Source organism: Arvicola amphibius, chromosome 5 (genome assembly GCF_903992535.2).
Source record: "Arvicola amphibius chromosome 5, mArvAmp1.2, whole genome shotgun sequence".
NCBI lineage: Eukaryota > Metazoa > Chordata > Mammalia > Rodentia > Cricetidae > Arvicola > Arvicola amphibius.
In genome coordinates this window covers 112,449,671-112,467,353 of record NC_052051.1, presented here as the reverse complement: position 1 = coordinate 112,467,353, position 17,683 = coordinate 112,449,671, and the positions used below count along the sequence as shown (strand labels likewise).

General features: G+C 43.0%; 1 protein-coding gene across 2 annotated transcripts in view; it reads left to right on the top strand.

Annotated features, from left to right (window-relative positions):
• Sil1 (SIL1 nucleotide exchange factor) overlaps positions 1 to 17,683 on the top strand; it is a 255,443-nt gene that overhangs the window by 153,037 nt on the left and 84,723 nt on the right. For both annotated transcript variants that reach the window (XM_038331772.1, XM_038331773.1), the window contains one exon: positions 15,152 to 15,272. In XM_038331772.1, the coding sequence (XP_038187700.1) occupies positions 15,152 to 15,272 (121 nt within the window). The remainder of the gene's footprint in view (positions 1 to 15,151; positions 15,273 to 17,683) is intronic.

Here is a 17,683-nt window from a genome sequence, read left to right as displayed (position 1 = left end):
TTCTTTTTATTTGTTACATAAGAGTGCAAAGATTCAGAAAGATAAAGGAATTTGGCTAAATTCACCTGGCTACCAAAGACATACCTGCCTGAGTATCAGAGTTTTAGGGCCCATAGTAGGGTGTGTCTTGACTATAACTTACTTGTCACAGAGAAGCAGGTGGTCAGTTGTCTTTTTTAAATGCCTGATTTTTTTTTTCACACACCAAGGTGGAAAACACACAGCAAATGAATTCAGCAACCTAACAATCTAGCATTAAGTGATGCAACCAGTATCTGGAGGCAGGTTTTATTCACCGACAGTGGGTAGCATATCAGGTTAAAAGTCCAATTGCCCAGTGCTTACGGAGCCACCATGTCTGTACCTGCTGGTGGGGGAAGGGCAGAGAATGCTCTTGGAAAGTGAGCTCCTTGAGAGACAAAAGCCTCAGTTGTGCTTAGCCAGGCTAACCAGGGTCCCGGACACTCAGTAGTCAGGCATTGCTGGCTAAACCCAGTGCTCATTCTGATGTCAGCATGTTTAGTCCAGTGACTCCATCTTTGTTTTCCTTTGTTGTTGTTGTGAGTGTTCACTATATGTGGCCACCAGGGATAGCCATTTGGCTTCAGGCCTCAGTATCCAGTACAACTAGAAATCCTGAAGTAGAGCACCCCTTAGCAGAATCGCAGAATATACCTCACACCTCTTCCCTCCTGAAGGCACAAAACAGTGGAAGCGTCTGCTACCAGGCAGGCACAAGAGCATCCATCTTAGCTGGTGCTATGTCTGCTGAGGCTGGGCAGCCAGGTGATGCCACAGCCTCATGGCCTGAAGGGGCCCCTGTGGTTCTGAGTCCATGAGGGACGAATTTTAATCACTGGGCCCTAGGAGGAGCTAGGATAAATCCTGAGTCAGGCAAGGCTTGATAATGGGTGAAATGTATCTCTTCCAGCAGTGACAAATTGGCGTCTGTGGGCTGAGTTCTATTTATAGCTATGTTTTGTTTAGCTTCCCGATGTTCTAATTTGACTGCATTCTGAAAGGGCACTTCTCACAGGCCCTGCCGTTCCCTGCGTTCTAACAGATGGCCTCTCTCTTCTCTTCACCAGCCTTCCTTCATGGACAGTTGTCTCCTACCCCTGAGACCACCATTCTTATGGGCTCTTCTCCCAGGTCCCTCTGCCCAGGTCCTCATGGTCTCGGGCATCCTTACGCTTTCCTCTCTTGTCTTTCCCAGACTACCTTCCTGGGACTGTTTCTATGTTCTGAGCTTAAAGGCAGGCTTGGCCCCTAGACATATTAGCTGTCATTGGATTGCATCTTATAAACTGATTGCTTCTTAGGGATTAAAAGTACAATATTCTTTATCTGAACAAATAAAAATTTTAAAAAAATTTCCTGAGAGACAGTTTATAATTCTCCATATTCTATGGACAGCGAGAATACAAGGGTAGTTTCTAGACTATAGTGTTCCATGGAGCAGAAAAACTTCAAAAGAAAATTCTGGGGACCGGAACGTTTTTATTTTGCTGGTTAAAGACTTGAGCATAGAAACCAAATACCATCTATCATCATCATTATCATATTTTAACACTAAAAAGAATCATTTTATTAGCTGCTCTTAACTTCCATGTTTCAGGACCTTTGGGATCAGTTGCCACCATAAACAAAGCACCTCAAAGCTTGGTGGCTTAAAGCAACAGTAATTCCTTCTGTGTAGCTCTGACACTTAGAGCCGGTCACGACTCACACACCCTTCATGTGCCCCCAGAGAAACAAGGGAAGCAGCCAGGATGTAGAGGAGCGATGGGACCCAGAAGGATTGGAAATGACAAAAATGAGCCAACTGTTACAGATGCAGTTAACAATGCCACTGAGGGGTGGGAAGAAATGGCGACCCAAGAGACTTTGTATATAGTCACAACATTGATAAATATATTTACCATAAAGATATGGATTGGCATTAAATTTTTGTTGATTGCATTTTATTGGTGTATGCGTGCACACATGTGGTACACGTGCCATGGTTCATTTCTGGAGGTCAGAGGACAACTGTAGGAGTTGGTTCTGTTCTTCCACCACGTGGGGCCCAGGGACTGAACCCAGGTTTGTGAGGGTTGGGGCAAGAGCCTTTATTATTGAGCTCTCTTGCTAGCCTGTAGATTGGCTTTTTTGTTTTTATTTTTCAAGATGGGGTTTTTCTATAGTTTTGGAGCCTGTCCTGGAACTAGCTCTTGTAGACCAGGCTGGCCTCGAACTCACAGAGATCCATCCCCCCTGCCTCTGCTTCCCAAGTCTGGGATTAAAGGCGTGCGCTGTCACCGCCCAGCTTAGGTTGACATTTTTAAAACTAATTGCTTTACATTGTAGAGTTAAACATATTGCAAATGTGTCATGGATAATGAGAGCCAGGTTTGTCACAGTTGGAGAGAGAGTCCTAGAGGAACAGTAAGAAGACAGGGGATTGTGCTGCTAGACTGGAGGCTGTAGTGTCTGTCTAAATTAGTAAGTTTCAAAGTGTATAGAGTTAAGGGCTAGAATGTTTGCCAGCATGAAGCACCAGGTCCAGTCCCCAGCACCACATAAAACAGGCATGGTGGCACATGTCTGTAACCTCAGCACTCAGAAAGGGAGGCAGGAGGATCAGAAGCACAGGTCATCCTCAACCTGGGCTACGTGAGACCCTATCGCAAAAGCGTATGCCCACAGATAAACAAAAGTATAAATGTGTTCGTGTGTGTGTTCTGTTGTATACATGGATGAGGGAGCTGTGTCCCCTCAGCGGTGCTAGAAGCAGTGGTTCCCTAGTAGGAATGGACAACTCTAGCATTAATCTTGGTTTCTAAACACTGTTTTCCAATAAATAATGAGGTCTGAAAAAAAGAAACTATATTAAGGTGAACATGGAACTTCTTGAGGAATCAGAAAGTAAAGAAATACTTTGGAAAAGAAAACGGTGTTGAGGAAGCAGGTACTTGTTAAAATAATAAGAGTGGACCAAAGGAACTCCTCCTAATTGTTAAAATTGAAAAATTTTGAGCAGCAAAATAGTTACTAATCTTGGGCTGGAGAGATGATTACACAAGCCAAGAGGACCAGAGTCTGCTCCCCAGAATCCACAAAACCAGAGCTCTGATCCCCAGAATCCTCATAAATGAGGGTGAGCCTGGTAGCTCCCCTGTATTTTCATCCTTGGAAGGTGGAGACTGGCTGTAGTGGTTTTAAATGAGATGCCCTCCATACCTGGTCCCTCATTTGTCCTTTTTGGGCAGGATTAGGAAGTGTGGCCTTGTTGAATAAAGTTTGTCACTTGGACTTTGAGGTCTCAAAAGACATTTGGAGTTAGCTCCAAATATGCAGGGAATTTCCTTGGTAAGCTAGCTATTGAGACCATCCTTATTTGTGAGCTCTGGGTTTGATTGAGAGACCTCTTAAAGAATGAATTAGAGTCCTGATATTAACCTTGAACTTCATACATGTGTACCCACACTTCTGTGAACATGCATATATGCATATACAAGCCACACACATATGTACATGAAGGAAAAAGAAGAATAAACCAAACAAAACCCAACAATAATTCTAGAACAAGAAAACAGCTGGATAGTGGTAACACTGGTAGGGTAGGAAAAGGGTCTTTAATTAGTTAACACTAATATTAATTGTTCTATGACTATGTAAGATATTAACTTTGGGAAAGGGTGTTTGGAATATGTACTGTTTTTGCAATTTTTAAACCAAACTTAAAATTATCTCAAGTAAATTTCTACAGTTCAGCTTGATATGGCTGATTACCAAGGTCTTAGTGAGACCCACCTCCAGCCTGCAGTTTGCATCCAGGGCTGGCGCCTGGGTCTCTCTTCTGAGAATTGGGATCTGCCTCCAGAGAGTCAGTGCTGGGTTAACAGCCCCTGGAGGCTTTGGGATCCTGGTCTCTGCCCTTGTCCTATCTTCGTCTAGTCCCTCTTTCTTTTTCTGGCTGTCTTGTTACTTCTCTGCTCTTTCCCAGTGCTTCTTTGGTTGGCTGGTTTGTTTGCTATGTTTTTCCTCCTTTACAGAAGCTAAGAGATGCAGGTCAGATCACACTCCAACTTGGCGTTTTTCCCAGCAGGGTGGAGACATGTGAAATGTTGTATTTTCTGTGGCTCTGCCAGGCTGCCACAACCGGTCTCACAGACTGAGTGAGTTAACCTGTGTTTTGAGTCAGCGCTATTGTGCTTGTTCTTGCCTCCTGTGGTGGCTCGTGTGAAAAGAGCAATTTTGGAATTTTCTCCAAATAAAATAATTATTCACATAAGATCCAATTTTCTTCCACCCATTATGTCTGAAGCCTATATATTCATGTTCTTTCTCTATCCCATTTCTAAGACCAAAACCAGAAAATGTACAATGTCACTATTGTTGTTATAAACATTAGTATTTTATTAGTAAAAAGAACTCTTCACATGACTAATTGATATGAATCTCTTTGCTTTAGTGAAAGCTCTCAGTAAAAAAAAATTTTTCTCTATATTAAAATTTTTGCTCAGCAAATAATCATTGAGCATTCACTGTATTCTGAGCTATGAGGTAATCCCCAGGAAGAAAATGGTGAACATATAACCAGATAAAATTTAAAACTTACAAAATATGGACTGTGGTGCATGCTGTAACATGGTTGTTGTGCTCTGAAAGCTCTTGGGTAGACAGGTCTGACCTGAGGAAGTGGGCTGCTGCTCAGGGTGGGAGACAGCCCTTAGCTCCAATGCAGACATGAGGCGGAGGCTGGCACTAGACAGAGCGTTCCAGACAGCAGAGGTGAAACGCCCCTTTCATGGGGAGAAGGGGTGGACAGGGCTGAAGAGGGGGGCACTGGTGGACCTCACAACTAGGGTAAGAATTTTCTCTTTTCTCCTAAGAACAATAGGAAACATCTATCCAGTTTGAAGCAGAGATTGTATCCATTAATTCTCTCTCTCTAACTCCCTGCCTCCCTTCCACTCCCCCTGCTCTCTTCTCTGTCCCTCTCCCCCCTCTCCTCCCTCTTTTTGTTTACACACACACACACACACACACACACAGAGAGAGAGAGGAATGGGGTGGAGCAGGCGTGTTGGAAAGTTATGGTAGTGTCCAGACCAAAAATATGATGATAGTTTGGATAAAAGCAACAGTGGAAAGATGGAGGAAAAGATTTGTTTTATTCTTGGGCTTTTTATTTGTTTTCCTTTTAAAGAATTTATATTAACCACATGGTGGTGGTGCTCACCTTTAATCTTAACACTCGTTTGGCAGATGCAGGTGGATCTTTGGGTTCAGGGCCATCTACAGAACAAGTTCCAGGAAACAGGGCTATACAGAGAAACCCTGTCTTGAAAAAAAAAATCAAATAAATAAGTAAACAAACAAATAGATTCTATTAGATTTATCACCCAGGCATGATGGTGCATGTCTTTAACCCCCGCACTCAGGAGGCAGAGGCAGGTGAATCTCTCAGTTTGATGCCAGCCTGGTCTACATGGTGAGTTCCAGGACATTCAGAGCTACCTAGTGAGACCTGTCTCATAATACTGAGTGGAGGGAAGGGGGGTAGAGGAGAGACAGATAGACAGAGGACATAGCAGAAAAATTGGACAGGTTTTGGAGGATGGCAAAGCAGATGTGTATATCAAAGGTGGTCTGGGAGTGCACAGCTGGAATTGAACTGTGTGCTATTTCATGAGTTTCCGATCTCTGTATGCACCCAGAAGAGAATATTCTGTTTGTTTTTTTTTTTTTCCTCATGGTTTATTTTTTTTTTTATATTTAAAAATTTCCATCTCCTTCCCTCCTCCTCCCCCCTCCCTCCCCTCCTTCTCCCCTTTCCTCTCCCCTCCTTCTCCCCCTTCCCTCCTCTCCCCTCCACCCATACCTCCCCTCCCTCCCTCTCAAGGCCAAGGACCCATCAGGGTTCCCCACTCTATGCTGAGACCAGGGTCCTCCCAACTCCCCCCTGGTCCAGGAAGGTGATCGACCAAGCTGAGAAGGCTCCCACAGAGCCCGTCCATGCAGAAGAATCAGAGCCCAGAGCCATTGTCCTTTGCTTCTCAGTCAGCCCCCGCTGTTGGCCACATTCAGAGAGACGGGTTTGGTCGCATGATCCATCAGTCCCATTCCAACTGGAGTTGGTGATCTCCCAATAGTTCTGTCCCACCGTCTCCATGAGTGAACGCACCCCTCTCGTTCCTGACTTTCTCCCTCATGTTCTCGCTCCTTCTGCTCCTCATCAGGACCTTGGGAGCTCAGTCCAGTGCTCCAATGTGGGGCTCAGTCATCTTCCCCATCTGTCGCCAGCTGGAGGTTCCCTCACGGTCCTGACTTTCTTTCTCATGTTCTCTCTCCTTCTGCTCCTCATCAGGACCTTGGGAGCTCAGTCCGGTGCTCCAATGTGGGGCTCTGTCATTTTCTTCATCTATCGTCAGGTGGAGGTTCTATGGTGATATGCAAGAAATTCATCAGTATGGCTATAGGAACTGGCCTTTTCAGGCTCCCTCTCCTCAGCTGCCCAAGGAACTAACTGGGGGCGTCTCCCTGGAAACCTGGGAACCCCTCTAGGGTCAAGTCTCTTGACAACCCTCAGGTAGCTCTTTAAATTAGGATATATGCTTCCCTGCTCCCATATCCACCCTTCCTATATCCCAAGCACCCCATTCCTCCGAGCTCCCCCCGTTCTCCCCTTCACACTTTTCTCTCCCCATCTTCCCTTGGCCCAGTCTTGCCCAACCCTCAAGTTCCCAATTTTGCCTGGCGATCGTGTCTACTTCCAATATCCAGGAGGATTACTATATCTTTTTTTGGGAGTTCACCTTCTTATTATCTTCTCAAGGATCCCAAATTTATAGGCTCGATGTCCTTTAATTATTGGCTAGAAACCGATTATGAGTGAGTACATCCCATGTTCATCTTTTTGGGTCTGGGTTACCTCACTCAGAATAGTGTTTTCTATTTCCATCCATTTGCCTGCAAAATTCAAGATGTCATTGTTTTTTACCGCTGAGTAGTATTCTAGCATGTATATATTCCACAGTTTCTTCATCCATTCTTCCACTGAAGGGCATCTAGGTTGTTTCCAGGATCTGGCTATTACAAATAATGCTGCTATGAACATAGATGAGCATATGCTTTTGTTGTATGATTGGGCATCTCTTGGGTAGATTCCCAATAGTGGAATTGCTGGGTCCTGGGGTAGGTTGATCCCGAATTTCCTGAGAAACCGCCACACTGCTTTCCAAAGTGGTTGCACAAGTGTGCATTCCCACCAGCAATGGATGAGTGTACCCCTTACCCCACAACCTCTCCAGCAAAGGTTATTATTGGTGTTTTGGATTTTAGCCAATCTGACAGGTGTAAGATGATATCTCAAAGTTGTTTTGATTTGCATTTCCCTGATAGCTAGGGAGGTTGAGCATGACCTTAAGTGTCTTTTGGCCATTCGAACTTCTTCTGTTGAGAATTCTCTGTTCAGTTCAGCAGCCCCATTTTTTAATTGGGTTAATTGGCATTTTACCGTCTAGTCTCTTGAGTTCCTTATATATTTTAGAGATCAGACCTTTGTCAGTTGCAGGGTTGGTGAAGATCTTTTCCCAGTCAGTAGGCTGCCTTTGTGTCTTAGTGACAATGTCCTTTGCTTTACAGAAGCTGCTCAACTTCAGGAGGTCCCATTTATTCAATGTTGCCCTTAAAGTCTGTGCAGCTGGGGTTATGCGTAGGAAACGGTTCCCTGTGCCCATTTGTTGTAGAGTACTTCCCACTTTCTCCTCTATCAAGCTCAATGTGTTCAAATTAATATTGAGGTCTTTAATCCATTTGGACTTGAGTTTGTGCATGGTGATAGATATGGATCTACTTTCATTCTTCTACAGGTTGACATCCAGTTATGCCAGCACCATTTGTTGAAGATGCCCTCTTTCTTCCATTGTGTACTTTTGGCTCCTTATCAAATCAGGTGTTCATAGGTTTGTGGTTTAAGATCTGGGTCTTCTATACGATTCCATTGGTCAACTTCTCTGTTTTTATGCCAATACCAAGCTGTTTTCAATACTGTAGCTTTGTAATAGAGTTTGAAGTCAGGGATGGTAATGCCTCCAGAAGAACCTTTATTGTATAAGATTTTTTTGGCTATCCTGGGTTTCTTGTTTTTCCATATAAAGTTGATTATTGTCCTCTCAATCTCTGTGAAGAATTTTAATGGGACCTTGATTGGGATTGCATTGAATCTATAGATTGCTTTTGGTAGAATTGCCATTTTTACTATGTTGATCCTCCCAATCCACGAGCAGGGGAGATCCTTCCATTTTCTGGTATCCTCTTCAATTTCTTTCTTCAAAGACTTAAAGTTCTTGTCAAATAAATCCTTCACTTCCTTGGTTAGAGATACTCCCAGATATCTTATGCTATTTGTGGCTATTGTGAAAGGTGATACTTCTTTGATTTCCCTCTCTGCTTCCTTATCCTTTGAGTATAGGAGGGCAACTGATTTTTTGGAGTTGATCTTGTAACCTGCCACGTTACTGAAGGAGTTTATCAGCTGTAAGAGTTCTTTGGTGGAGTTTTTGGGGTCGCTTATGTATACTATCATATCATCTGCAAATAATGAAAGTTTAACTTCTTCCTTTCCAAATTGAATCCCCTTGATTCCCTTATGTTGTCTTATTGCTATTGCTAGAACTTCAAGCACTATATTGAAGAGATAAGGAGAGAGTGGACAGCCTTGTCGTGTTCCTGAATTTAGTGGGATAGCCTTGAGTTTCTCTCCGTTTAGTTTGATGTTAGCTGTCGGCTTGCTGTAAATAGCTTTTATTATATTTAGGAATGACCCTTGTATCCCTAATCTCTCCAAGACCTTTATCATAAAAGGGTGCTGAATTTTGTCAAATGCTTTTTCAGCATCTAATGAGATGACCATATGGTTTTTTTCCTTCAGTTTATTTATATGATGGATTACATTGATAGATTTTCGTATGTTGAACCAGCCCTGCATCTCTGGGATGAAGCCTACTTGATCGTAATGGATAATTTTTCTAATGTGTTCTTGGATTCGGTTTGCCAGTATTTTATTGAGAATTTTTGCGTCAATGTTCATGAGTGAGATTGGCCTGTAATTCTCTTTCTTGGTTGAGTCTTTGTGTGGTTTAGGTATCAGGGTAACTGTAGCTTCATAGAAGGAATTTGGCAGTGACTCTTGTGTTTCTATATTATGAAATACCTTAAGGAGTATAGGTATTAGGTCTTCTTGGAAGTTCTGGTAGAATTCCGCGTTGAAACCATCTGGTCCTGGGCTCTTTTTGGTAGGGAGGTTTCTGATAACAGTTTCTAATTCTTCGCGACTAACAGGACGATTTAGAGCATTTACCTGGTCCTGGTTTAACTTTGGTATATGGTATTTATCTAAAAAACTGTCCATTTCTTTTACATTTTCCAATTTTGTGGCATACAGGCTTTTGTAGTAAGATCTAATGATTCTCTGAATTTCCTCTGTGTCTGTGGTTATGTCCCCCTTTTCATTTCTGATCTGATTAATTTGCGTGTTCTCCCTCTGCCGTTTGATTAGTTTGGCTAAGGGTTTGTCAATCTTGTTGATTTTCTCCAAGAACCAGCTTCTTGTTTCATTGATTCTTTGGATTGTTTTCTGTGTTTCTATTTTGTTGATTTCTGCCCTCAGTTTGATTATTTCCAGTCTTCTACTTCTCCTAGGTGAGTCTGCTTCTTTTTTTTCCAGAGCTTTCAGGTGTGCTGTTAAGTCACCAATGAGTGCTTTCTCCGTTTTCTTTAAGTGGGCACTTAGTGCTATGAACTTTCCTCTTAGCACTGCTTTCATTGTGTCCCATAGGTTTGAGTATGTTGTGTCTTTGTTTTCATTAAATTCAAGAAAGACTTTAATTTCTTTCTTTATTTCTTCCTTGACCCAGGTGTGGGTCAGTAGTTGACTGTTCAGTTTCCATGAGTTTGTGGGCTTTCTGGGAGTAGCATTGTTGTTGAATTCTAATTTTAATCCATGGTGATCCGATAAGACACAGGTGGTTACTAATATTTTTTTGTAACTTGTGGAAGTTTGCTTTGTTACCAAGTATATGGTCAATTTTCGAAAAGGTTCCATGAGCCGCAGAGAAGAAGGTATATTCTTTCCTATTTGGGTGGAATGTTCTATAGATGTCTGTTAAGTCCATTTGGTTCATTACCTCCATTAAGTCTTTCAATTCTCTGTTAGGTTTCTGTCTGATTGACCTGTCCATTGGTGAGAGAGGAGTGTTGAAGTCTCCAACTATTAGTGTGTGTGGTTTGATGGCTGCCTTGAGTTCTAGAAGTGTTTCTTTTACATAAGTGGGAGCTTTTATATTAGGGGCATAGATATTCAGGATTGAGACTTCATTCTGATGGATTTTTCCTGTTATGAGTATAAAGTGTCCCTTTCCATCTCTTCTGATTGATTTTAGTTTAAAGTCAACTTTGTTGGAAATTAGTATGGCCACACCCGCTTGTTTCTTGGGGCCATTTGCTTGATAAACCTTTTCCCAACCCTTTACTCTGAGTAGGTGTCTGTCTTTGTGGTTGAGGTGTGTTTCTTGTAAACAGCAAAATGTTGGATTCTGTTTTCGTATCCAGTCTCTTAGCCTGTGCCTTTTTATAGGTGAATTGAGTCCATTGATATTAAGTGATATTAATGACCAGTGGTTGTTAACTTCAGTCATTTTTAGTAGTAGAGTTTGTGTGTTTCCCTTCTTCTAGTTGTGCTGGTGAAGGGTCGCTAGATGCCTGAGTTATTGTGGGCGTTGTTGGACTCCTTGGTTTGTGATTTTCCTTCTATTACTTTCTGCAAGGCTGGATTTGTGGCTGCGTATTGTTTAAATCTGTTTTTGTCCTGGAATATCTTGTTTTCTCCATCAATGGTGAATGCAAGCTTTGCTGGGTATAATAGTCTAGGCTTGCATCCATGTTCCCTTAGTGTCTGTAGCACATCTATCCAAGCTCTTCTGGCTTTCATGGTTTCCATTGAGAAATCAGGTGTAATTCTGATAGGTTTCCCTTTATATGTTACTTGACCTTTTTCCTTTGCAGCTCTTAATATCTGTTCTTTATTCTGTATGTTTTGTGTTTTGATTATTATATGGCGTGGGGATGCTTTCTTTTGATCCAGTCTATTTGGTGTTCTGTAGGCTTCTTGTACCTTCATAGGAACATCCTTCTTTAGGTTGGGGAAGTTTTCTTCTATAATTTTGTTGAATATGTTTTCTGGGCCTTTGAGTTGTAATTCTTCTCCTTCTTCTACCCCAATTATTCTTAGGTTTGGTCTTTTCATGGTGTCCCAGATTTCCTGAATGTTTTGTGTTAAGAATTTGTTAGATTTGTTTAGTTCTTTAATCTGTGAGTTTATTTCCTCTATTGTATCTTCAGAGTCCGAGATTCTTTCTTCCATCTCTTGTATTCGGTTGGAAATACTTGTCTCTGAAGTTTCTGTTCGTTTACTCAGAGTTTCCATTTCCAGTCGTCCCTCAGATTGTGTTTTCTTCAATACCTCCATTTCATTTATCAGGTCTTGTACTGTTTCCCTTACCTGCTTGATTGCTTTTTCTTGTTTTTCTTGGGTATCTTTGAGAGATTTATTTATTTCCTCTACCTTTTTGTTTGTCATCTCCATTTCTTTATGGCAGTTTTTTACCTCCTGTTTAAGGTCCTCTATTATTTTCATAAAGTACTGTTTAAGGTCGGTTTCTTCTATATCTTCTGGGGTAGGGTGTTCAATTCTTGTTGTTTCAGGATGTCTGGCTTGTGGTGATATCATGTTGCCTTTCATGTTGTTGGAGGAGCTCCTGCATTGGCGCCTGCCCATCTCTTCCTTCAAAAGGAGCCCGGATGCGTTTGGTGTCCTAGACCAATCTTTGCTGTGACTGAAACTGGTTGGATCTCCCCAGTGCCAGAGGAGGACCTATTCCTTGCGTCACAATCTGAAGAAGCCCGCACTCCCTTGCAGGAATCCTCAGAGCTGCCTGGAGGCCAGAGTCTGACTCCTCTGGGTGGATGGCCTTAGAACAGGAGCAGGACACCTGAGAACACTAGGGAAAGCTTGGGAGACACAAGCCTGCAGAGGGAAGTGGGGGTAGGGGGTCTGTGCTTTCCAGGGCAGGTTGCCCCAGGGTCCGCATTCACTCACCAGTTCAGATGGAATGTCAGGGCACAGGATCAGGGATTCCAGGCAGCCCAGGGTCGCAGCCCAGACAAAAGGGCCAAGGTGGGGGCAGGGCGGGATGGAATACCACACAGGGAACCTGGCAGCACAATCTGAAGAAGCCCGCACTCCCTTGCAGGAATCCTCAGACCTGCCTGGAGGCCAGAGTCTGACTCCTCTGGGTGGATGGCCAGTTCAGATGGAATGTCAGGGCACAGGATCAGGGATTCCAGGCAGCCCAGGGTCGCAGCCCAGACAAAAGGGCCTCCATTACTTTCTGAAAGAAGTCCAAGGTTCCAGCGAGGAGCGCAGGAAAACAAAGAGCAGGCGGGCCACAGGCCCGCAAGATTTTATAAGTCCCTGTTTGTGGTGCTAGTTTGAGGTCTCTCTGAGTGAAGCACCTTCTCTCCCTTGTTTTTCAGGGAGGAGAAAATAAAGAATTACCTGTTAGGAATAGAAGCTGCCATGTCTCTGTTTTTGCCTGACCTTTTTCAGGAGCCGTCTTAGGCCATTAGGATTTTTGTTTGCTTTTGGTTTTTTCTTGTGACAGAGTCTCATTCTGCAACCTATACTGGCCTAGAACTCACTGTGTAGCCTGGGCTAGCCTGAGACTTATGGTAAGTCTCCTGCCTCTGCTTCCCAAGTGTTGGGATCATAGGTATGTGCTATCAACTCAGCTCATTAGCGTTATGTCTTTGTTCCAAGAAGAAACCAGGCCTAGTATAGAGCAGCAATGTGTGCCCACACTCCTCCCAGTGCTGTGGCCCAGACTTCCCCACGACCTTCCTGGTACTGTGGTCCTGCCTGACCCGTGCACTGTGACGAAGCCTTTGCACACAGGGTCCTCTCATTTAGGATTCCCTTTTTTCCTGGTGTGTATGCCAGCAATAGTTTATTAGAAAGCTCTCTAAGGAAGGATGTTCCCTGCTCTGACTTGAATACTTGAATACCCTTTTGTCCCTCGAGCAGATCATTAGATGTACTGCGGGTTCTGTGTATTTCAGCCAGGGCTGCAGCCGCTCCTGATTGCAGCTCATTAGATGTACTGCGGGTTCTGTGTATTTCAGCCAGGGCTGCAGCTGCTCCTATTTGTGGTGGAGTGGCAGGACAGAAAGGACACATCTCAGTATGATGTTTCCTAGTTCCTTGGTTGGAGGCAGAGTGGCTACAGTAACCCAAGAGTCTGCTGCATTCTTGCTAGCATTGAGAGCCGTGAACTCTTCTCTGTCAGTACTCTTTAGTCTCTGGGTTCCTGTGATCAGCCTGAAAGAGCTTGGGCTATGTTTTTGTTTTTTTTTTTCCCCTTACAAAGATTTTTTTAAAAGATTATCACTTTTTTAAAAGGTCTTAATTATTATGTAGTCCAGGGTGTCCTCATATTGAGTGTTCAGGCTAGCCTCAAACTCAAAATCCTCCTGCTTCAGGCTCTAAGTATTGGGATTAGAGATATTACTACCATGCCTGTTTTCTATTTTGTGCTCCTGAAATCAAACTCAACGCCAATACTCAGGAACCATCCCTGGCAAAGAAAGCAGGCAAAGCCCAAGTGTCAGAATTAATCTTTTTTTTTTTTAAAAGAAATACTCATTCCTCTTATGCTGTTGTCTTCTGAATGCCAGGGTTAGAGGTCGGTGCCACCACTCCCAGTTGTAGAGGCATCATTTTCACTTCAAATTTCCTGTCTCCAAAAAGCTCCTTCTATGAATTGTCAGTCCTTCAGCCAGTGGCAATAATCCTTGTGCTGGCATGCTGGATGTTGTGGTACATGCCTGTAATCCCAGGATTTAGGGCTCAGGCAAGAAGATCAAGAGTTCAAGTCCAGCCTGGGCTACATAGTGAATTCTAGGCTAGCTAGGTTTTTTTTATATATATATATATATATATATATATATATATGTATGTATATGTATATATATATATATACATATATTTATAATGTTTGTATTTCTAGAAGCTACCATGGTAGTCTGGTATGTAATAGTTGCCTGGTAAATGCATTTTCTCTGAATGATTGGATGAATGAGTATAATGTTCTATTTGTAGTACGTGATATTGGCATAGTCACTTGTAAACTATCCCTGGGTATTTTGTACATTGCATACACATAGTCCATCCTTTTACAACACTTGTTTCCCCAGCTAATGGATCTGTTCCTCTGAGATAAGTGGGCGTAGTTTTTCAGTTTCTCTTAGCTCGGCTGCCTGCTTCCTTGGCTACTATATCTTTCTGCTTTTTTTTTTTTTTTTTTAATGTAGGGTTTCTCCATGTAGCCCTGGAACTCCCTCTATTGACCAGGCTGTCCTCAAACTCAGATCTGCCTGCCTCTGGCTCCAGAGTGCTGAGACTAAAGGCACATGTCACTATGCCCATCAGATCCCTTTTTCTTATTCATAAGTGTTATGAACCACATATTTTATGTACCAAGCTCTAGCATTTGGCCTGGGGAAATCCAAAAGGAAGAAGTACAGTTTCTGTGATCAGGGAAAAGAGATGCAAAAGAGCCCGATTTTTAAAATGAGGGTGATGAGCTACCAAGCTTACTAGCATTCTGGGATGTCTTGGATGGTGTGTGACTTTCAAGGGAGGGGCAAGAAGGCTTTTACAGAAAAAAGACAATAGTGTCAGCAATGTCTTGATGATGGTTGGGAGTTACCTGCCATCTGCCCACTGCATACACACAACAACAAAGCTTATTAGCCTTATTCCCAGAAGGTACAAAGTATTCTGATAAGTAGATGTTGATCTTAAGATTGTGGGTCCTTCAGACCACCTTACTTTAATGTCTTACAGACTCTGTTAGAGACTGGTGAAAAGAGTGTCTGAGTGAGTGTGGGATGCGGACACAGAGAGTTGGGTCAGAGAGGTAAACTGGACATGGTATTCTGATCTTCAGAAACTGCTCAGTCTTGGTGTGTTAGCCAGCCATTCCATCCACTGCCCCTGCTGAGTTTTCCTGTATGCCATGGCAACCTTTCTCTTTGTGACTTTCAGGTCAGGCTGTTCCTGCAGGATCCCATGTGCGATTGAATCTACAAACTGGAGCAAGAGAGGTGAAACTCCAACAAGAAGACAAATTCCAAAATAATTTAAAAGGATTTAAAAAAGGCAAAAGGTACTGTATTAGTCCTAGGGACTAGGAGACTTAATGATGACATTGATTTGGAAATACTAACAATGTTACCTAATTCATGAGTGTGAATTTGTTTCTCTGTGTAGCCCTGGCTGTCCTGGAACTTGTTATGTAGACCAGGTTGGCCTTGAACTCAGCCCAGATGTTCTTGCCTCTGCCTCCCAAGTGCTGGGATTAAATGTGTGCTCCATGACCAGCTATGTGTGTTACAATTTTTATTTGAAATTTAACATTGTAGACTTTATGATTAAAATTGTCAGGGTTTTATGGACATTTACTTCACAGTCTTTGGAAAGAAAATTGATGCTGTAGGGGAATACTTAACCTGTCTTAGAAGTGGAAGCTGTTTCCCCAGTTCTTTAAGGGTACCCATTTGAATCCCAGCAATTAATGTGCTGATTACCGATGAGTCATCTATTCATTAAAACAAGCCTATTAGGCCTTCTGCTTTTCGGTGATATTCCCTTGGTGAACAATAAAATTGCCTGTAGAAGTCTAATTCAGACTAACTTCCCTCTCGTTGGCAGGGTTAAAATAGACTTCCCGATTAGAGTGTGAGTGGAAGCTACCACCAGTCCCAGTGTTTGCAGGTTTCCTAACTTTTTAATAACCAGTTCGAGCGGTTTGATTTTAGAGAATTAACAGTTTCTATTTTTCCTGTTTAATTACCTCAAATTAACAAATTTTCCTTGCTTGATATTTCCTGAAAGAGAGGAAGGGAAAACTTAGGCCTGGGGTGGCCAGGATTAATACCCTTAATATTAATATATAGCATTAACACAGGGAGCAGACACTCAGGATGCACTGTTGGGATTGCCGCCTCTCTAGGTATGGCCAATGAGCCAGGTTGTTCTTATTTTAATAGTTAGAAAAAACAAAAAGAACATTTAATAATTGTGGAAATTATGTGAAATTTCACATGGCATTTCTTCACATGTCATCTATGGCTGCTTTCCTGTTATAGTGGTAGAGTTGAGACAACACAAAGCTTAAAATACTAACTGGCTCTGAAACATGTAAATTATTTGGAATTAATCTTGATTAAATAGATTCTATTCAGTGTTTTGATTATTACTAATTTAACAATTTTTTTTATTTTTTTTCAAGAACGGGGTTTTCTCTGTAGCTTTTGGAGCCTGTCCTGGAACTAGCTCTTGTAGACCAGGCTGGCCTCGAACTCAGAGATCCGCCTGCCTTTGCCTCCCGAGTGTTGGGATTAAAGTTGTGGCTTAATTTAACAAATTTTACAGTTATATGTAAACTAGAAAGGGATGTTAGAGACCTGACCCTCCCTCCCTCCCTCCCTCCCTCCCTCCCTCTCTCCCTCTCTCCCTCCCTCCCTCTCTCCCTCTCTCCCTCCCTCCCTCCCTCTCTCTCTCTCTCTCTCTCTCTCTCTCTCAACAGGGTTTCTCTGTGTAGCCTTCACTGTCCTGGAACTTGCTCTGTAGACAAAGTTGGCCATGAACTCTCAGAGATCCACCTGTCTCTAATCTCCCAAGTGCTGGGATTTTGTCACCACTACCATGCTCTTTTTTTCTTTTTGTTTCATTTTTTAAAAAGTGTCAAATGTGTGGGGTGCCTGCAGAGGCCAGAAGAGGTTGTGAGCCACCCAACATGAGTGCTGGGAATGAACTCCGGTCCTCTAGAGGGGCAGTATGCTCTCTTAATTGTTGAGCCATCTCTCCAGCTCTATGACCTTCCCTTGACCTACCTGACTAAAAACACCATGAGCTGGTCCATGTCCCTGTTTAGTCCAGTGCCACCCATAAACCCCACAAAGGAGCATGGGCAGATCTGGACAGTTTTTACAATTAGGAGATTCTAATTTCCATTAAAATGGAGGCTTTGTCGTCATCACAAACTAGGAAAGTTCTTTCTTATTCCCTATCTCTTCATATAGGCCTATACTTGTGGTGGCCCAAATCATAAAATTCTTTCTTTCTCACAGCCATATAAGAATAATCAGAGCCGGGCGGTGGTGGCGCACGCCTGTAGTCCCAGCACTCGGGAGGCAGAGGCGGGCGGATCTCTGCGAGTTCGAGGCCAGCCTGGTCTACAAGAGCTAGTTCCAGGACAGGCTCTAGAAACTACAGGGAAACCCTGTCTCGAAAAACCAAAAAAAAAAAAAAAAAAAAAAGAATAATCAGGTACTGTTGTACAACCTGCTGACCTTTCCCACCTCCAGAAAGCATGTGTGTGCACATGCTTCAGTGTGTCAGTCACGGCACATGGGACTCTTCGCTCACAGCTCGTCCAGTTCTTATCTTTTAATGAAAAAGCGAACCTCCTCTTTGGTTAATTGAGAGCTTCTGGTTTGTTGTTTTGTGTGCTCCACCCTCCTGCCCCGACTGCAGGTCATCAGTAGGAGCACTCACTGCTCAGGTCCTCAGGAG